The sequence below is a fragment of the Lithobates pipiens genome, unplaced genomic scaffold, assembly GCF_037356315.1.
Source record: "Lithobates pipiens isolate NorthernLeopardFrog02 unplaced genomic scaffold, aLitPip1_a1.2 Scaffold_18, whole genome shotgun sequence".
Taxonomy (NCBI): Eukaryota; Metazoa; Chordata; class Amphibia; order Anura; family Ranidae; genus Lithobates; species Lithobates pipiens.
Window position 1 is genome coordinate 283,591,757 of NW_027507758.1, and position 22,684 is coordinate 283,614,440.

General features: G+C 42.2%; 1 protein-coding gene across 1 annotated transcript in view; it reads right to left on the reverse strand.

Moving 5' to 3' along the window:
• LOC143987897 (amine sulfotransferase-like) overlaps positions 1-22,684 on the reverse strand; it is a 60,629-nt gene that overhangs the window by 22,249 nt on the left and 15,696 nt on the right. The window contains exons 4-5 of the mRNA XM_077487063.1: positions 12,689-12,815; positions 1,677-1,771 (exon numbers count right to left, since the gene is read on the reverse strand). Of these exons, the coding sequence (XP_077343189.1) occupies positions 1,677-1,771; positions 12,689-12,815 (222 nt within the window). The remainder of the gene's footprint in view (positions 1-1,676; positions 1,772-12,688; positions 12,816-22,684) is intronic.

The window sequence follows — 22,684 nt, forward strand, 5'->3', positions numbered from 1 at the left end:
GGTGCACGTCAACCCTATCTATTGTGGACCGATAGCGGTCCTTACAGAACAGCAGACTGTACCGCACTCAAGCCTATGTACCGTAGCACCCTATACCAAGTTACCAGTCCTTATAAGAACTTTTGTGGACCAAGCAGGTTGTGTATTAGTTTTTAGCAGACTGTACGTCAGTCCCTATACCGCTGAAGGACTGCTGCAGTATAGGGCAGCGGTCAGCAGTGGTGCACGTCAACCCTATCTATTGTGGACCGATAGCGGTCCTTACAGAACAGCAGACTGTACCGCACTCAAGCCTATGTACCGTAGCACCCTATACCAAGTTACCAGTCCTTATAAGAACTTTTGTGGAACAAGCAGGTTGTGTGTTAGTGATTAGCAGACTGTACGTCAGTCCCTATACCGCTGAAGGACTGCTGCAGTATAGGGCAGCGGTCAGCAGTGGTGCACGTCAACCCTATCTATTGTGGACCGATAGCGGTCCTTACAGAACAGCAGACTGTACCGCACTCAAGCCTATGTACCGTAGCACCCTATACCAAGTTACCAGTCCTTATAAGAACTTTTGTGGAACAAGTGAGTTGTGAATGTTTAGCAGACTGCAGCAGAAGGGCAGCAGTCAAGTATAATATCCTTTCTATATTTGGAAGAAAGAATATTATACATGTACAAGCCTATTACTGTACCACTGATACCAGTCCTGAAAAGAACCTTTGTGGAACTAATAATAACAGCAAGTCTTTAAAATTACCCTCACTGCCTGACAACACTGCTTCCTTCCTGTCCCTATACAAATTGGCAAAAAAAGAGAACGATTAGTGGTTACTGGAACAGCTCTTTTGTGGACCTTGATAGTAACAGCTAATGATGATGATGATGATGATGATGATGAAAGACTAATCTGGCTGTCCCTGTAGCATACACCGTCCTTTCCCTTTCTCTAAACTAACAAAAGACACTCAGGCTGCTGCAAGAATCAGCAGCACAGCAAACCTATCAACACCTAACACCTATACCAGTCCTGAAAAGAACTTTTGTGTACCAAATAGCTAGTGGTTTATCTCTCCCTACTCCACACAGGAACCTGTCCCTATCTTAACAGAAGAAAGAATGTAAAATGGCCACCGGATCGGGTGTATTTATAGGTTAGGGGGAATGTACAAGTGTCCATGTGCTGTCATGTCTCAATTGGCTGTCCTGTATCACATGATAAACGTGTCACCAAAGGTTAAAGTTCTTGTATACATTAAACACGTAAGTCCGCCGCGGCGAACGACGGAAAAAGGCGTTCGAACGTGCGGACCGCGAATGTCGGAAATTCGCCGCGAAACGACCGCCGGGCGAACCGTTCGGCCATCACTACTCAGTTGTTTCTATAACTTCCCAAGTAGAGAAAGAGCTCAGGAAAGTAATCTTTTCACACTTCAAGCCTGAAAAAAAAAAAAAAAAAACATCTGTACTATTGGAAATAAATAAAATTGCATTGGATTCAAATTCTGTGTCTTATGGAAGAGTTACGTTGAGTTTCCCAAATCAGCAAGTGGCCATACTGTCCACACAGACTGTCTAAGCAGGTAGGTCATTGCATATATATTGGCATTTGAAAAAGATATTGTTAAAACTTTTTTTGAATTATTGCTGCCATGCGTTAATATTAAAAACAAACTCAAATACCTTACCTTGATCATGTCTTCATATTTTAAGAAAAGGATATTGTAGTCATCTTTATGAGTGTACCATCCTCGTAAGTGATCAAACCATTTGCCTGCAAAAACTGAACATACCAAATCATAATACATTGTAAAATAATATATTACACAACATCAGTACTGAAGAAGCATTTCTAGTGGCTCCTTGATGCTACAATTTCTATGGCTCAACTGTGTGAAAGTTTGGGTAGCCAAGGGTTTTCTACTATAGTTATTATAGTTAAGTTTGACAAATGAGTTTGGCTCCCTCTAGTGGCCACTGGGCTCTGTTAGGATTTTTTCCTATTCCTTGAGAAGGAATGCAGCAAAGTATTGTGGGAGATGTAGCTGAGAGGAGGAAGTGACGCTGCTAGCTGGATAAGTCTTGAACTACAGGACAGACAATGCAAAGTGCGCAGAACTACCTGCTGGGAGGAGTGCTAAAAAGACAGGAGCGACCTGCTTTCAGCCACTACGGTCCCATTCAACACCTGCCAGCAGGAGGTCTGTGTGTGACCAGGAGTGAGAGACTGCGGCTTACACAATGGATAGCCGGATTGCACCACCTCTGAGGGATCTCGGAGTACATCCCTGCTATCCTAGCAAGCGGAACGGCCTGTGCGTCAGAGCAACTGGAAGGAGTAGCAGCATGGTGTGGCAGCACCATCTTCACCAGACGGAGACACCAGGAGGGTTTTCTGGACGGAGCCTCACAGCCATTGAGGTCTATTGTGGTGAGAGGGCACCTGCCCATTCCAGTAAAGAGTAAAGTGTTGCTGAGTGAGTTCTTTCTACAGACTGCTGGTGAGACTTGTAGTTCCACGGGGGCGGATCTACATCTTCACAGACATCATACAGCTGGACTTTGTGGCCTTGTCTTTCTCCTGTGCTGTAAGGTCAGTACTGTATTGTACTCACATGTAAGGAGGAATCTACAAGTGGTGATATTTCTTCAAGCAGTCATCAGCATATCTTTTGTTCTACAGTCATTTCTTTTCCTTTGTCTTTGTGGATTACAAATACTGCAGTTTAAACATCAGGCTAGCTGAAGATATCCAGAGTTGAAAGAACGTTCATCATTTTCCTCTTTTACCAAGCATTGCTGCTCTACTTACAAGTTGAACTCTGAAATATAGCCTAGGGGGAGCCATTTGAGCTGAGGCCTCAGTGGGAAGGTATTTAATATATGTTTTGAAGATATTGAGTACTTATTTCTTTGTGCACCTGTTCAGGTATACTCTTTAAAGCAATTATAAGGTTATAAATTCTGTATATGTGCATTAAAGTGGTTGTAAACCCTTACAAACCACTTTGACCTACAGGTAAGCCTAGATTAAGGCTTACCTGTAGGTGCAAGAAATATCTCCTAAACCTATACGGTTTAGGAGATATTTACCCGAAGACAGCCACCGCTGTCTATGGCGCATGCGCCGTAGACAGCGGCGCGCAGGCGCACTGGGCAGGCCGCAGATCGCAGCGATATGCCGCTCGTGTCAGCTCCTGTGCGCATGGGCGGGAGTGACGTCATCATGGCTCCGGCGAATCACAGCGCTGGAGCAGCGAGACCCGGAAGTCGCTCCAGGATACATGGCAGCGGCGAAGAGGAAGACGGAGGACCGCTTCGGGGGCTTCGTTCTCAGGTAAGTTATTCATAATGAGCTAGTATGCTAGGCATACTAGCTCATTATGCCTTTGCCTTACAGGGTGTGTTTTTTTTTTTTTGCCTTTACTTCCTCTTTAAGTGATAACAATTGTCAATTATAATTTGTGTTTATTCATGCTCTTCATTGTGTTCCGTTACTTATTTTAGTAAACTTTTCTGAGTGGTTCAGTGATATTGTGTGAGTTTCTCATTGCAGACATCACATTGCAGAATGGAACCCAAGGTGTCAGAGGTAAGAGAGGATTTGCAAAGTCGGGTGGCCAGTGGGGTATAGAGTCAATCAGCAGGCCTCACAGGGGTACCGCTACATTTGGAAAAGGGAACTTAAACTACCTCTTGCCTGTGCTGTGTATAGGACAGCCTCTCTGACAGAAAAGGCTGAGGTGCCCTGCCTCTATATGGTGTTGCCTGGCCACAGCTTTGCTCTGCAGAACCTACTCGACCCTGCTTTGACTGTGTGCAGAACCTCTGCTTCTAACTTTAGGCCTATCTGAGATCTTTTTAAACTAAAAAGGTATTGCCTAAATTTAATGGACGATATGGCGAATGGGTGAAGATGGGGCAGGGGGACTATGTTGCGCTTTGCTGCACACCACTTTATCACATGCTACTTTGCCTGTGTCAGCAACAAGTGTACACTGAGCACTCCCAAATATAAAAAAGGCCCTAGTAACAGAAAACAGAAGATACTTCCCTCCAAAAAAACACAAGGGGAAGGCAGCAGCTAAATACCAAAAGATATTTGCTGACACACACAAAATGACTGTTAGGGCACTGAGCTGTGAACATGGGGGTACGCAAAAATATGTGGCCAACCTCACTGCAATTCACAGTAAATGTATGCAATATAGCAAAGTATAGCAACTATCACTCCCTACCCATTCTGCCCCACTTTAAACCACCAATCAAGGAAATTTTATTTTGAGCCACATAAAAGAATATGTACAGAAATCGGTACTGTCTTGATACTTGTAACAATATAATAATAATTTTAAATCTGTTGCGCGACTAAAAATACCTGATCTTAGCAAGTAATATCAAAATCTTCCTCTAGTGGCTAAAACTGTTGCAGCAAACGCCAGAAATTACCATGATATTTCCTTGTCACTACCAGTAAAGACTTGAGGGTTACTGACAAAGATTTTCATAGTAGAAAGATTTCAACTCACAATAATATCACTATAAAAGTATGATAACCAACATTTTCTTCACTTTAATACAGTCATTATTAGCAATTGCTTAGCCTACACATTTCATAGCAGTATGGTTGTACAAATTAAAAGGCTTTTTTCTTTTTAAAGTGGTCTTAAATGATTTAAAGTCATTTTTTTTAATAATGGGTTTATACTTACCTGCTTTGTGCAATGGAATTGCCCTGAACCTTCTTCTCGGGTCATCCACTGGTACTCCCAGTTCCTCTCTGGTGATTGCCCTCATAGAAAGATGCTTGGCACTTGTGTGGACTTGCTCCCTACCTGGCTGTCTGTGTCAGCATACAACAGGTCACTGTGTATGCAGTTCACCATTGGTTTGATAATATTAGAGCGCCGCTATTTATCCCACTTTTCTGAGAAGTATAAATTTATATATATGTTTGCTGTGTTTAAGGTGGCTGCTTATAATTTGCATAAGTCAGCCCCCTTCAATGCAAATCCTTGTGACTATTCTGAGCAGGAGCTTAACTTGAATTTTCCCAGGAAGTTTTGTTTTGATTACAGGTTGGCCTCCCTTCATTGCATATCCCAGCATAGGATCCTTTGAAGTGAGCATGTGTAAAACAATGAGGTTTGGATCCCATTGTTTGTATACACGAGCCTAGGCACCGACTGGTCTACCAGAGATTTCTGTGAAGATAATATATTCTGCCCTACATAGATAAAAGCTAAATTTAAACATATTCATAATTCCAATATTTTACAGCTATTAATGTAGATTTTACATAAACTCATAAGGCATCAAGTCCGTTGGCAACAGCACTTGAAAGACCCACATCAAAGAAAAAGGCGGACTTCTCCTTGCTCCTCATCTGGGATCTCCAACCCTACTATACCTCCAGTCCTCTCGAAAACCTGCACTGAGTGGAATGAAGGTATAGCAATAGGTGTCCCAAGTACTTACGGCCAATCTGCTAGCAGAACACCACAAACCAGTCATCCATATGCTCAGCATCTGAATGCTAGCTTGTTCAAATTCTTAGCACTGCAACTACTGCCCCCTTTTGTGAATTTGTGGAATGTGCTGTACTTCAGTTGCAGCTTCCAAAACGCCATTTCTTTTCATGGAAGGCCATTCCAGCTCTCTACCGCCACGTGGAAGGCAATGTTTTTGTCTTGTTGGACAGGGAGGTCAGCAGTAAGGTGTATATTACTGCAGACTCATGGTCTAGCAGGCATGGGCAGGGATGTTACCTTTCCTTCATGGTGCACTGGGTAACTCTGCTGGCAGGTGGGAAGGATGCAGGACAGGGTTCAGTATGTTGGAGCTTGTTCCACCACCACGCCTCCAAAATGCTAGCAGTGATTCTGCCACAGCTCTCTCCTCCACCCCCTACTCTTCTTCCTCTATGGCTGCTTCTGCAGATTTGTTCTCTGAATCAGCAGTGCTCTGTAAGTGTTCAAGGGGCAACGCAAGCACTCAATGCGGTGCATGAGTTACATAGTTACATAGTAGGTGAGGTTGAAAAAAGACACAAACCCATCAAGTTCAACCTATGTGTGTGATTATATGTCAGTATTACATTGTATATATGTTGCGGTCGTTCAGGTGCTTATCAAATAGTTTCTTGAAACTATGGATGGCCCCCCGCTAAGACCGCTGCCTGTGAAAGGGAATCCCACATCCTTTCCGCTCTTACTTGCTCTTAGTAAAGAACCCTCTATGTACTTTAAGGTTAAACCACTGCTTAGGGGACAGGAGCCACACTGGCGCAAAGATTCTGTCAGCTCTGCAGGGGCAGGCTCAGAGGTGGTTAATGCCATGCCAGCTTCAGCCAGGAATGGTTGTATGCAACAATGGCACCAACCTTCTCTCCGCCCTCTGACAGGGACACTTGACCCATGTTCCATGTTTGGCACACATCCTGAATTTGGTGGTGCCAGCGGTTCTTGAGCAGGTACCCAGGCTTACAAAATCTCCTGAGGCAGGCCAACGGTCATACAATGCCAGTGCTTGGCTGGCTGAAATTGAAAGGGAATGCAACCTGGCCACCAATTGCCTGATTTGTGACATGTGGACCAGGTGGAACTCAACGTTGGCAATGCTGCAGCGGCTGCACATGCAGCAGAGGGCCAGCAATGAGTACCTGTGTGAGTATTGCACCAGGGCAGGGTCAGGGGAGCTTGGCTTCTTTTTGCCACGCCAATGCCTACGGCTCAATGATGCATGCACTGCCCTGTCACCATTTGATGAGGCCACAAGGATAGTGAGCAGCGACAATGCATGTATCAGTGATACTATCCCTCTTGTCTTCCTGTTGGAGCACACGCTTCATGGTATAATGGACAGGGCACTTGAGGCCGAACAGCGGGAGGAGGAGGAGGAGGAGGAGGAGGAGGACTTCCTTACCTCTCAAGGCCCCCTTTATTCCTGCAGGCCCGTCAAACACACAGGACAAAGAGGAGGAGGATTGTGTCAGCATGGACATGGAGGATAACACTTAGCAGCAGTCTTCAAGGGATGGTTTTCAGTCCCCAGAAACCCAAGGAGTTGTACGTGGCTGGGAGGAGGTTGTTACGTATCATGTGATCCTTATTTACCCAGAGGACTCAGAATCAAATGCCTCTGCAAACTTTTGAAGGCTTTGCAGAATCAGGGAGGCCACACAGCGTAAGGACCCTAGGATTCGTAGTATCAAGGAGAGGGATCATTACTGGCTGGCAACCTTTCTTGATCAACGTTAGAAGGCTAAGGTTGCAGAACTCATCGTGCCTTCGCAGAGGGAGCAGAGGATGAAACATCTTCAGGAGACCTTGAAGAAAGGTTTGTGCAATGAATTTCCAGACCCTGGGAGGTCACAATTTCCTGGTGCTGGACAATGTGTGGCTGAGGCTTCATTCAGTCAGAGGAAGAGCAGTGGAGAAGGTGGCCGGCTGACCGATGCCTTTAGACAATTTTTCAGTGCTCAGCGCCAAGGTCTGATCGGTTCAAGCAACCATGGCCAGCGTCTGCATTACATGGTGCAGGAATATCTAGGGGCAAGAGCAGACTTGGAGACCTTTCCAACAGAGCATCCATTGGGTTACGGGGTCTTGAGGATGGACCACTGGCCAGAACTAGCTCAATATGCAATTGAGCTACTGGCCTGTCTTGCATCCAGCGTTCTTTCTGAATGCACATTCAGTGCTGCTGGAGGGTTTGTAATGGAGTGCACCTGTCCATAGACTCCGTTGATTGGCTCACATTCATAAAAATCAATCAGTCTTGGATCAGCAGCAGCTATCAAGCACCTGATGCTGATGTAACTGATTGATTTTTCTATGGATGTGGGATCCCTTGAAGACTGCCTATGCTGAGGGACTATCCTATTCCTCCTCAATCTTGATGATGCTAGCTTCCAACAATATCTTTGGTTTAGGGCACCACCACCACTGCCTAAGGCCCAATTTTTCTGTCCCTGTTTAACAGGGGCATGTAATTACAATTTTTTATCTAATATTTCACAGCAAGGCCCGTTTTTGCACCCAACAAGAGTATCTGTGAGGGGTTACAGTGTTGTGGCACCACCAAAGGCCCAATTTTTCTGCCCCTGTCCAAGCAGCAGAAAAAAAAAAAGGGACAAGCGTGCCCCATGGCCACCTGCAGAAGATGCGCCATGTCCATGACCAGCACTGTTGACTGTAGACACAGAGCCTGCTTACCCTCTTTTAGTGGCCTGTAAGTGTATGCCTCTCATTGGTGGCCTTCTGGACATGATGGGGATTTTGTTTTGCAACACCACACTACACTGTATTGTGTACTGTGTACACCACCAGAAAAGTAGTAGCAACTGCACTATGGGTGCACGGTACTGTGAACACCAACAGAAGTGTAATAACTATGGGTGTACTGTATTGTGTACACCACCAGAAAAGTAGTAGCAACTGCACTAGGAGTGCACAGTACTGCGTACACCAACAGAAGTCTAATAGCAACTATGGGTGCACTGTTTGTGTTGTGTACACCATCAGAAAAGTAGTAGCAACTGCACTAGGGGTACACGGTACTGTGTACACCGCCTGAAGTATATTATAAAAACTACACCAGGCACAACCTGCAGTCAGATATAGCTAAACTAGATACAGTGGAGATAATATTATATATACACACACACACACACAAGAGTGTGTGTGTGTATATATATATATATATATATATATATATATATATATATATATATATATATATATATATATATATATATATATATATATATATATTTATATTAAATACACTACAGCTAACTGAACAACCTGCCTGCCCGAAGTATATTAGAAAACGTACACCAGGAACGACCTGCTTGATATCTCTTGAATGCCACAACTCTGGAAAGTATAATTTTTCACTAACCAAACCTATACCACTTTTGAGTTACATTCTATGGGAATTGTCCACCAAAATGCATTTAATAAACCCCCTGTCATATGTCCCAGATGCACCTGTCCCTCTTGGGTGAATGGGACCTCAAAGGCAAACAGCAGGATGTATAGTAGTGGGAAATAAGTGAATGGATTTACCCAGTGAAGTATGGTGAGCGATGTAATCTATTAATGAATACAAAGCCTGCTTGGATTGGCAGAGGCTGTAGCATCATCAGCCCATGCCTCTCTCTCTCAAAGCCAATCCGAGCAGGCTACTGTATGTAGCCTGCTCGGATTGGCAGAAGTTGTTACTCCAATCCGAGCAGGTTCTGTATTCATTAATAGAATACATCGCTCACCGGGATTGGCTCAGTGGCGTGTACTGTTTGTAGCTGAAGCCACATACAGTATTTAATGGACATTGAGGGGGCTGACATCCATCGGGCAGCATTCTATACCCAGCGTATAAGGCGACCCCCAATTTTTGGTCATTTTTTTTAAGTGTATAATGTTGTCTTATACGCCGGAAAATACAAGACTGTCTATGCTAATTATATGTATGTATGTATGTATGTATGTATGTATGTATGCATGTATGCATGTATGTATATATACACACACACACACACACACACACACACACAGGGCCGACGTGTAGGCAGCCTTATATACTGTGGGGCGTGGACTTAGTCCCCCTGAGCCATGATTGGCCAAAGGCACCCTGCCTTTGCCCACTTATGGCTCTTAGCTGAGGGCTCTGGGATTGGCCAAAGCATGCAGGTCACGGTGCATGCTTTGGCCACTCATCATACAGCAATGCACTGTGCCCCCGCAGTGCATTATGGGCCATTACCTTCTGCTCGAATTTGGAGCGAATGGCCCATAATATTCGGTTTTCAACGAACGGGTGAACAGCCAATGTTCCGTGAGCATCTGGCAGATATACAAGAATGTAAATCCACCAATGTAGTCTGTCACTTTAACACCATGCATGCTGGTGATTTGTCACTAGTAAAGGTACAGACCATTGAAAGAGTCCCTCACAGAGGAGGGGATGCATTTTGCCTCCTCTGTAACAGGGAGGTATTCTGGATTTTTAAACTCCAAACCAGGATACCTAAGGAATTGAACTATGAGTAGGATAATACACATTATTATGAATAGACAGGTGATTTTGGTTCCCGTTTAATTTCTTTCAGAAATATGTCTTCATACATATGTATTTGTATGGTCTTGAATATTTGGACATGAGCGGACCGTCACACTATTTATGAGTAGAGGGGTTCCTTTATTTTCTTATGTCCCGGTGTTGGATAGAAAAATTGGTTATATATTTATACATATGTATGTGGTTTATTGTTCCTTACTGCCAATTTTGCTTGTTTTCTTATATTTATAGATATTGTGGTCATATTGATATATATCTATGAAATAATGAAATTATGTATTAGGCTAGGTTCACATTGCAGCGATGCGGGAACGCCGCGAATCCGCGGCGGCTTCCCGCATCGCATGCCTCCCGGTGGCAGTTCACACTGCCCTATGCGAACTGCTGGGAGTGTCAGTGAAATGTTAATGACACCCCCAGATCAGTTCGCATATCGCAGTGCAATCTGCAAACTCGGACAGGAATCGGATCGCATGGTGTGAACACTCATGTGATCCGATTCTGCTGCGGACCAAAAAAGGGGTCCTATGCGAGTTTGGGGCGGGTGCGATGCAAATTCAGCCATACTATCTGTATGGCTGAACTCGCATCGCACAGAGATCAGATGTGATTTGCACTGCAGTGCGGTGTGAATCACATCCAGTTCTCGTAGCCGCAGCAGTGTAAACCCACCCTTATTGTGCAACTGGTATTGTTTATTTTCTATTTTTATTCATCAGTGGGTTTATGGGTCTATTTATTTATATTTATTCAATTAATGTTTTGATTATGTATACTTATATATGGTTATATTTATTTATTTATATTATATGTGTGTTTTATAAGGTTTTTTCCTTAACAATACACCCTTATTCCCATGATGCGTATAACTAGGTTTCTATATTTGGTACATGTACTTGGCTTTATTATAGCAAGTGTTGTTTGTCATTTGTAGGGTTCTTTTTAACCAACTATAGGAACTTTTTTGAATATGTTAGGTGCTTAATTGAAGCTGTTTATCATGTTCAGCTGATTTTACACTATTTAAGAGTTACATTTGGAAGTGCTTTTTAGGTTATGACTAAGCCAAGTTGATTAGTGAAACGCGCCAACTCCTGCTGTGGTTCGTCTGTACCTGTGTTTGTCATGAACCGTTCATCCTTTCAATATAACTTGTTTATCCTCTGTGTTGTGGAGTACAGGCAATACTTTTTTTTGGAGCTCTCCATTCCTGTTGCAGTAAGCTGTCGGAAGGGGTGTGGTTTACTGAATCGCACTTTTCTTTTTTGTGTGAACTTTATGTAAAGTTCACAAAGCGACACTTAATTCATGTCACTGTACAACAGTGCTTTATGCTGTTGTACAGTAACATGCGGTGCCTTCATGTGCACTTCAATAAAATGCAGCTGACTGCACCATAGCTCTGGGCTGTGCTGCTGTGCAAACAGGGTACATAGAAAACAATTTTTTTTCCGTGTGTCCTAATGGTGACTGGTGCACTTCCAGTGATAAAAAATGCTGCTCACTGCAATATATGTGAGCAGGTATTTAAAGAATATGTAAACCCATCGATTTAACAGTTACAGAAAACCATTACATTCCCAGCATGTGCTGGGAATGTATCTGTCGCATTGGTTGTGCTCTCAACCAAACTAATGGCTGGTGTCATAACTGATCACATGTGCAGCATTATGGCAGTTGAAGATTAAACAAAGGCCAAGATGGCAACTTCCTTTTCTGAAAATGATAGAAGGGTTTACTTACACTTTAATGCTGAGCTATTGCCAATCCTTACTGGGTAAAAGAGCAATACTGAAGGAAAAATAAATAATGAAAAAGGTGAACATCTAAAATTTTGACCCATTATAAACAGGGAGGTGTTGTTCATCATCTCATCTCTAAGGTCACAAAAGCCATTTGTCTTATATTATCTACAATCTGACATATTTGTAAAAGGTTTATAGCATGCCTTCCAATACCCTGAGTTTTTACAATCAAAATGTTTTCAACTACATAGGAAGGAAAACATGTGTGTTACTTATGGTTAGTGGTGGTGTAGTGGTTAGCACTCTCACTTAGCAGTAAAAAAGGGTCGCTGGTTCAAATCCCACCCACCAACGACACTACCTGCCTGGAGTTTGCATGTTCTCCTTGTGCCTGCGTGGGTTTCCTCTGGGTACTCCAGTTTCCTCCCACACTCCAAAGACATGCAGGTAGGTTAATTGGTTTCTGTCCAAAATTGGCCCTAGTATATGAATGGGGACCTTGGATTGTGGGCTCCTTGAGGGTAGGGACCAATGTGAGTGTGCAATGTACAGGGATAGGGGCAATTGTGGACACTCACTCAGGTTGGACTGGTGTCTTTATTCAACCTTACTAACTATGAAACTATGAAACTTTTTTTCATATGAGTTCTCTAGGCAGCAATTTAAGACAGAAAACTATAATACATTGCTGAAAATAAAACTAGTTAAACAAGTTTTTTTTTTAGATTATGAGGCTGATTTAATAAAGGGATATTTAGTCACTGGATTTTAGCTGATGCAATTACCAAGGGGATTGGAAGCAAAGGGTATGGTCAGAAAGCTGCTCTATTTCTAAATCAACAATAATATGAACACATTGTACATATAGTTACCTTCTCCATCCAAACATTTTTCAAAAAAGTAGTTGAAATCTGGTGAATTTTCTGTTAAAACCAATATCTTTTCAAAATGATAAGCAGACTTTATTACGTCCTTTGGATTCCTCATCACGTAGATTATCTTTCAATAAAAGTTAAACATTTTTGTATAAATTCCTAGTAGTTGATAATCTAATGTACTAGCTAGTAGCTACGCCAAAATAACAAAACAAGATGGATTAGTGGAGGACATAGCATTAAGAACATAAGAATAGTGCTCAGGGAAGAACAGACAAATATGCATTATGTAAAAAACAACTTTTAATAGGTTTTATGTCAAATTATATATCAAAAATATAGCCAGTTAAATAGCAACTTCAGTCATCTCTGCCCTGTTTGGTGCTATTTTTTTTATTTTTTTTTAGGATCTACCTACTTTTTGCATGGGTAATTATTTTTACCTGGTGGTGCTGTCAAATCTTAAACTTTGTGTATTTTCTCAATGCGGATACTCAGGACTTAATTTTAGTCCAGAGATTCTCATCTCCAGTTGTGTTTGCCCCATATTGTCACTATGGGGTTGACGTACTAAAAGCTGTAAGAGCTGTTGCTCCAGAGCTTAGTAAACAACCAGAAGCTCTGCTGACTTTCATCATCCAATCATGTGCAAGCAATAATGCTTTTTTTATTCTCCCCCCCTCCCCTTTTTTCCCTTGCATGTGATTGTGTATTCTTTGCAAAGTGAAAGTTGACCTCATTTACTTTGCTCTGAAACAACTGCACTTGCAGACTGCAACTGCACTTTGCAACGTGCACAGTCTATAACCCTCATCATGCCATCACCCTCCAGAGTATCTATTTCAGCAAGAGGTAGCAAACCTGAAAGATAGACTAGGGACTGGCAAGAGAAGATCTCTTTGATGCAGTTGGCCAGCTTGAACACGTATTGCAATATACAGTATGTAAACCAAGAATCCCCATTTTATAGGCAATATTTAAGGGTTATTAAGTGCAAACCCCTCCTTAATATCTCATGTATTGTATATAAAGCAATTTAGGACTTGAACACTCATATCCGCATTTCTATTACATGGTGCAGGTTGGTAACGGAAAAGGGCAGGGATGCTTGAAGTTGCTATAAGATTGGCTTTACGTTTATGATTGTTGTGCATACACACGGGCGGACAAAGTTGTCGGAAAATCTGATCTTTCATAACGTGATGACGTTCCTTCGTTGTGACAGGACTACGTTGCGGCTAGTAGCCAACAGCTTTGGTCTCGTAATTTGATCTGGGTATGAGTGGTACTTTGCCCGATCATAATTCTCTACAAACTATCGGACAAGGTCCGATCGGATCATGTTGTCGGAAAATTTTATATCCAGCTCTCGAACTTTGTTGCTCGGACATTCCGACGGAAAAAGTCCAATGTAGCCCACAGACGGTCAGATTATCTGACAACACGGTCCAATCGGACATTTACCGTCGGAATGTCCGAGCATGTGTACAAGGGCGTAAACTTTGTATATACAGTATATATTATCTGATTATCCATTTCAAATGCTGTACTGCCTACCAATTTAATAAAACATCTAGTATAACCTTTCATAACTATTTACTTTGTTTCTATTAAGAAGTATTCCCAATTTTCTCTGGTTACAATTTAATGTCTATCATGCAGAGCTCAGAGCTATGGGTAATGGGCTCAGGAATGCATAATGCAGTGTTCAGCGCTTAGAATTTCTGGGTGCATAACAGAGAGTGCAAGAGCAGTAGTGTATTTAGGTTTTATGCTGCCCTAGGCCTGACTAAACTTGTGTACCCCTAATTTAAATATGACCCACCCCTTCTTGCCAAGGCCACACCCCTTGCAGTTTAAGACCTGCCCTGAAATTTTCGAGTGGGGACACTAGTTCTGAGGGCCTGGGGGGGCAATAGATTCCCTTCATTTGCATAGATTTTCTCTCATTTCCTGTTTGGCTATGGGGCAGGAAGTGAAGGGACAGGGATAGCAGGGGCTATAACCCTCCCTTACTCTATCCAACATGAAAAAAAAAAAAAAATGTTGCCTATAGTTCTACTTTAAGCACAAATTTCTGATAATTTTATGGAGAGAACTGAGAAGATATAACCATGCCAGCCGTGCAGCAGAAAACAGCACTCTGAGGAAGAATGAAGGATGATTGAACAGTCAAAATTAGAAGCAGTACACCCCCCCCCCCCTCCACAGTTGCAGAATGACGGCCACCTGCATACCGGAAACTAGACTAATTTGGCTCTCAGCCCAGTCCACCTCAAAAGACTGGCGCTACACTAACAGTGAAGCGCAAGCTGGTGGGGAGTCTTTCCATGCTGCCCCCCGTGCAAAGTGCTGCCCTAGGCCTGGGCCTTGTCGGCTTAGGCAAGGATACATCATTGTGCAGGAGTGCATAATGCACAGACTACAGGTCTCAGGAGTGTTTATGGCACAGACTGCAGGGATCTGGAGTGTATAATGCCAAGATTGTAGAGCTAAGGAGTGTTTATCACACAGAGTGCACGGGTCTGAAGTGTATAATGTAGTGAAGGGCTTTGGAGTGGTTGTACAATGTGCAGGGCTCAGGGTGCATGACTCAGAGTGTAGGGGTCAGGAGTATTTAATGAAGAGAATGCAGGAGTCAGAGTACAATTATATATTCCCCACTCCCAGTACAAACATCCCCCACAGTACAGTTTTCACCCCACAGCGCTAAATCTTCCACATCACGGACTCCCCCTCCCAGCCCATCCCCTTAGTAGAGACTGTTCCAGTACAGACCACCCCTTCCAGATCAACCCTTCAATACAGAACCCCCAGACCACCCCCCAAGTACAGACCCCCAGCCCAGCCTACCCTACAGTACAGACTCCCTTCCTCCTTTCAAGTCACTCACCAGATAATGGATATCTGACATGTAGTGACAAAGGGAAGTCCTCCCCACAGCTGTGGATGTGTCAGGAGCAAAGAGTAGTTTGTACTATGGGCACAACATACAGGGAAATAACAAGGAACACCACTCTTGGGTGGGTGAATCCAGATAAATGAATGAGTGAAGTGAATTGAAGGACTCGTCTCAAGGGTGCTAGCCATGGCTCCCCCGCCATACAAACTGCAAAAGGAAGAAATGCCTGCACTTAAAGATGATAAATATGAGTCCTTTAATCCATCCAAGTGACACACCACAGGAAAAACAACAATCAAGGCATCAAGACAGACATGTTTCACACAGAATCATGTGCTTAATCATTGCCATTGTAATTTTTCCTGTGGTGTGTCACTTGGATGGATTAATAAGACTCATATTCATCATCTTGGAGTGCAGCCATTTCTTCCTTTTCACAATGTACAAGGGGGGAAAAACCCTTGTACATTGGACAGCGGGTCTGAGCTGAAAAAGTGGCACAATCCAAAGCTATTTGGAGTTTTGCATAATTAGTTACAGAAAGAAAACAGCCATAGCACACATTCTCTGTTCCTGACCTACATTTGGTGGACCCAGAGAAGACATCTCTGACCTCTGATGTCTTTAAAAGAAGAACCTGTCACTACAACAAGAAAAAAAAAATCCAAGTACTAAATACTAACAAAAAGGTCCCCCATTCTTCAACACCCTTTACTCCTTTACCCCCATGTCCTAAAATATTTATAGTATAGCGCAGTGTTTCTCAAACTGTGTGCCGTGGGAGAATTGAAGGAGTGCCGTGGGATCACTCATGTTGTTCGCCAGGCCAGGCGGTGGCTGTGCCGACGCCACACCGCGAGACTCCGCCAGTCATCTGTGCTGCCTGGACTGTGTGCGAATGGGATTGGTTGATGTTCGCCACCCCCAGACCCCGCCAAGCCAGATCACGAATACAATTAGGCTGTGGCCTGGCTGCCAGCAGTGTCCCAGGACAGGTGTCGTGCCAGGTGCTTCCAGCCAATGAGGTGCTAAGCATTGCACACTTCAGCGTGACATCATTCCCTCCTCCAGCCCCACCCATAACAGAGCAGAGGGACCTGCAATCCCTGGCTGTCCCACACAGTGTGGAGCTGAGAAGGTAAGACGAAAGAAGAGATGGGAACGAAGGGACCAGTGTGTGATTATATCACCAGTAAATATCTTTTTGCAGAAATCTTTTGTGATCCCCGTTCCCAAATATTAAATCAGCGGAAAATAGAATATGTACAAAAGCAGCAGCCTTCTGTGATCCCCAATATTGTATATCATAGATACAGTCATGGCTGAAATTGTTGGCACCACAGACATTTTTCCAGAAAATTAAGTATTTCTCACAAAAAAGTATTGCACGTGTTTTGCTATATACACGTTTATTCCCTTTGTGTGTATTGGAACAAAACAAAAACAGGGAGGGAAAAAAAGAAAATTGGGCATAATGTCACACAAAACTCCAAAAATGGGCTGTTAAATTATTGGCACCTTTAACTTAATATTTGGTTGCACACCCTTTGGAAAAAATAACTGAATTCAGTCACTTCTTTTAACCATCAATAGGCTTCTTAATCCTCTCACCTGGAATTTTGGACCACTCTTCCTTTGCAAACTGCTCCAGGTCTCTTATTGGAAGGGCGCCTTTTCCTAGCAGCAATTATAAGAACTCTCCACAGGCGTTCAATGGGATTTAGATCTGGACTCATTGCTGGCCACTTTTAGCTTCAGATTATCTTATTGACTTACATTGTCATAGATATATACCTTTTTACTTTACATACCGTAGAAGCCCCAGCTATCTGTGGGGGATGGTGTTCATGTCCGGGATTTCTGGTTGTCTCCCCTCCTCAGCTCCCGGGCCAGGCTTATTTTGATTGACCTCCGGCACATGGTTATGCACGGTTTCATTTGTGGCTGTATGTGAGTATTTTGGCATGGCTGTTTACTTTATATCCATCCTTTCTCTTTTTACCCTCAAGGGTACACCAACCAGAACACGTAGTTATTTATACATTTTTCTTACAGAATATGGATGCATTTGGCTCCTGATGAGTGGACAGAAGTCCATGAAACGTGTCGAGCCTTCCTTTATGCATTCAACACACATCGATTGATTTTAGATGGCTTTACCTTTGTGTCTATTGTGTAATGGTTTACTTGAGTACATGGAGATTTAGGATGTACATTTTATTATGCCATGTTGTCATCTATGCTGTTGATTTAATATATTACACTTTATTTGCCTATAATTTATGCATGTAATGAGGCTTTCTATGCCTTGTTGATCATTCCTGCCCTCTTTTATACATTGTTGGCCACTTTAGAACTCTCCAGTGCTTTAATGCCATCCATTTCTGGGTGCTTTGACATATGTTTGAGGTCATTGTCCTGCTGGAAGACCCAAGATCTCGGACGCAAACCCAGCTTTCTGACACTGGGCTCTATAGTGCGACCCAAAATCCTTTGGTAATCCTCAGATTTCATGATGCCTTTCACACATTCATGGCACCCAGTGCCAGAGGCAGCAAAACAACCCCAAAACATCATTGAACCTCCACCATATTTCACTGTAGGTACTGTGTTCTTTTCTTTGTAGGCCTCATTCAGTTTTCAGTAAACAGAATGGTCTTATCTGTCCACAAGACATTTTCCCAGAAGGATTTTGGCAAACTGTAGTCTTGCTTTTTTATGTCGGTCAGCAGTGGGGTCCTCCTGGGTCTCCTGCCATAGCGTTTCGTTTCATTTCATTTAAATGTCGGCAGATAGTTCGCCCTAACACTGATGCTCCCTTAGCCTGCAGGGCAGCTTGAATTTCTTTGGAACTTGTTTGGGGCTGCTTATCCACTATCCTGCATTGCAGCCTTTCATCAATTTTTCTCTTCCGTCCATGCCCAGAGAGATTAGCTACAGTGCCATGGGTTGCAAACTTCTTGATTATGTTGCACACTGTGGACAAAGGCAAATCTAGATCTCTGGGGATGGACTTATAACCTTGAGATTGTTGATATTTTTCCACAATTTTGGTTCGTAAGTCCTCAGACAGTTCTCTTCTCCTCTTTCTGTTGTCCATGCTTAGTGTGGCACACACAGACACACAATGCAATTGTACAATGCCAGTTAAAATTTCGAAAGAATTTTCTTTTGAAAATCGTATCTAAGGATTTTCACATGAATTTCACACCATTAGTGGGCTGCAGCAACAGCCAATTTTTGTGTGGCAATCAAATTTGAGGAATCGGACAAACGATTTTCTAATCAATGATGGGAGACTCGTGCAAGAAATGTAATAAGAAAAAAGTGCATGTGCAGGAAAAGAAAATTTATGGAGAAAAAAAAAAAAAGAAGAAGATTCCCGTCCACGAAAATTCTTTTCTGTAGCAACATGAGGTGAAATTGATGGCTTAGATTTGGTGTCTTGGTCGGCCGAATTTCAAAAATTTATGGTGGTGCCATTGGATTAGAAACTTTTTTTTTTCTGATTTTGAAGAAAATTTGTTCGAAATTCAACCATGTATGGCCTGCTTAAGTGAACTTCTCTCCTTTTTTATCTGCTTTCAGGTGTGATTTTTATATTGCCTACACCTGTTACTTGTCCAAGGTCAGTTTAATGCTGGATTCACACCTATGCATTTTTTGTGCTTTTTGCATTTTGCAGATTTGCTCTACAGAACGTGTTCCACAGGAAACCGTGTTAAATGGACTGCGGTGCAAATAGCACTAAAACTGCATAGGTGTGAATACAGCCTTAAGGAGCATCACTTGCTTGAAACAATCTTATTTATCCACAATTTTGAAAGGGTACCAATAATTTTGGCCAGCCCATTTTTGAAATTGTGTGTGACATTATGTCCAATTTGCTTTTTTTCCTCCCCTTTTTTGTTTTGTTCCAATACACACAAAGGGAATAAACATGTGTATAGCAAAACGTGTTACTGCAATACTTTTCTATGAGATTTTCTGGAAAAATTTCTGGGGTGCCAACAATTTCCGCCACGACTGTATAGAATATTGGGGATCACACAAGATTGCTGCTTTTGTATATATTATATTTACTACTGACAAAAAAAATCTTTTCAGGTGTGCCACGAAAAAGGTTATATCTTTTTGGTGCGCCGCAAAACAAAAAAGTTTGAGAAACACTGGCATAGCGTGTATGTTGTCATATCGTTTTCTCCCTAACACCTAAACAAAACACACACTGGGTGCACTTTAACGCATTCCTCTCCTTCATGCACCACCCACCATCATACTCTATACTTCCAACTGCCTCAGCCTCTGGACTACTACCCTGCAAATATTGCCCTCTGTCCTACCTTCCACGCTCTTTCTGTACATATACTCCATGATCTCATAACCTAGAAAATGTGCTAGCAGCTGTGTCAAATAAACATAGATTTCCACTTTATTTTAAAGTATCCTATAATTATACTTTGACACCCTGATTTAGCATGAGCAAAGCAGTCATGAGTGGGAATTTGGGAAATAAGTAGTTTGGTTGCTTTCTGTAACTGACACTACTCTGATTGGATGCTTGGGATGAACAATAAAAATATCAAAAGGCACATTTAGCGTAGTTACATTTTCAAACTGATCTTTGCACTGTCTGACTTGCTACTAAGACAATCATATATTGTAATTGCCATGCTACTGCATGACTAATTTTGACTCACGTTTTAAAACCATAAAACAGCAGGGCACCTTGTAAACACAAAAAACACTGAGTGGGGTGCACTCGGCAGAAGGGAAGAGCCAGTGGCGCTGAAGAGGAGAATCAGGCCTGCTCTGTGCAAAACCAATGCACAGAGCAGGTAAATATAACATGTTTGTCATTAAAAAAAGGCTTAAAATCACTTAAACATGCTTGGGGCAAATATATACTCAGACAAAAAAAAAAAAAAGCAAACAAAAAAAATCAAACAAAAGGGGCAGACTCAGTGAAGCACTTTGTCTTTTTTCTGCTGTCACTCTTCTGTTTCTAAGAAATTAATCATGGAGGAAAACACCAATGTGATGCCTCTGAAGTACAAAATTATTCTCGGTCACTCCAAATTTTTTATTTGGTTTGAATGGTGTACTTCTCAGAGCAAGTATGTCAACTTGGGATGGAGAGCGCCTTTGCAGTTGTGGGTTTTTGTTAGGGATGAGCCGATGTTCGAGTCGAACATAAGTTCACCGAACAGTGATTATTATGCAGTGTTAGCGGCAAATTCGAAAACTCGGAATGCCGTTAAAGTCTATGGGACACTAACAGGAAAAACCAAAAGTGCTAATTTTAAAGGCTTATATGCAAGTTATTATCATAAAAAAGTGTTTGAGTGCCCGGGTCCTGCCCCAGGGGACATATATCAATGCAAAAAAAGGTTTTAAAAAGGGTAGTTTTTTCAGGAGCAGTGATTTTAATAACGCTTAAAGTGAAACAATAAAAATGAAATATTCCTTTAAATATTGTGCCTTGGGGGTATCTATAGTATGCCTGTAAAGTGGCAAATTTTTCACATGTTTAGAACGATACCACAGCAAAATGACATTTCTAAAGGAAAAAAGTAATGTAAAACTGATTGGTTATGTCACCGGGTGGCCCCGCCCTCAGCTTAATAACAGCTGTCACCGAGAAGGCGCAACTGTTGCATTTTTTTTTCTTTTTTCAGTTCGTCGAGTGGCATGATAGAAGATGAATGGACAGCGCTGGACATTTTTATTTTTTTTATTTTTTAATAAAGGTCCCCAAGTGTCTCCTGTCTTTTTTACCATTGGACACTTTTGTGAATTGGTGGGGGTACAATGTACCCCTTACCAATTCACATGGAGGGTGGGATTGGGGGGTCCCCTTAAAGAGGCCTTCCAGATTCCGATAAGCCTACATGCCTATAGACCCTCACAACCACCAGGCAAGGATTGTGGGGATGAGGCCCTTGTCCCCATCAACATGGGGACAAGGTGATTTTTGAGGGCATGTGGCCTGGTATTGTTCGGGGGGTTCTCTCATCCCCCCTCTTTTCCTGCGGCCTGCCAGGTTGCCTGCTCGAAAAAGGGTCTGGTATGGATTATGGGGGGACCCCCCTACGCAATTTTTTTAAAAATATTGGTTCAGGGTTCCCCTTAATCTTCATACCAGACCCAACATGGACTGGGGGAACCCATGCCATTGTTTTCAATGAGTTGTATCTCTATTAGTAGTTTTAAATTACTTTTTTCCTTTAGAAATGTCATTTTGCTGTGGTACTGTTCTAAACACAGGAAAACTGTGCCACTTTAAAAGCATATTATAGACACACCCCGGCACAATATTTAAAGGAATATTTCATTTTTATTGTTCCACTTTAAACATTATTAAAATCACTGCTCCCGAAAAAACGCCCGTCTTTAAAACTTTTTTGCATTGATACATGGCCTTATTTCCTATTTATGTTGCCTGTTCGCAAGTTTTGGTGCAATTCGTGCTGCCTGTTCGCAAGTTCTGTTTTTTATACAGAAATGTTTGCTTTGGGATAGATTACATTTAACCACTAAACCTCCGTTAGATTTACCCCCCCCCCCCCCTTCATGACCAGCCAATTTTTTGCGATGCGGCACAGCGTTACTTTAAAATGACAATTGCACGATCGTGCAACACTGAACCCAAACAAAATGTATGTCTTTTGTTCCCACAAATAGAGCTTTATTTTAGTGGTATTTGATCACCTCTGTTTTTTTTTTTTTTGTGCTATAAACAAAAAAGACCCACAATTTTACTAAATGGTCTAAAACATATCCAATAAAAAAAAAATGTAAAAAAAAAATCAAATTTTCTTCATAATTTTAGGTCAATATGTATTCTCCTACATATGTTTGGTAAAATAAATCCCAATAAACATATATGGATTGGTTTGTGCAAAAGCTATATGGACTACAAACTGAGATATATTTATGGAATTTTTATTTATTTATTTATTTTACTCGTAATGGTAGCAATCAGCGACTTGTGAGGGACAAATATTGTGGCGGACAAATCGAACACCTGACTGACACTTTTTTGGGAACCAGTGATCAGTGCTAAAATATGCACTGTCACTGTACTAATG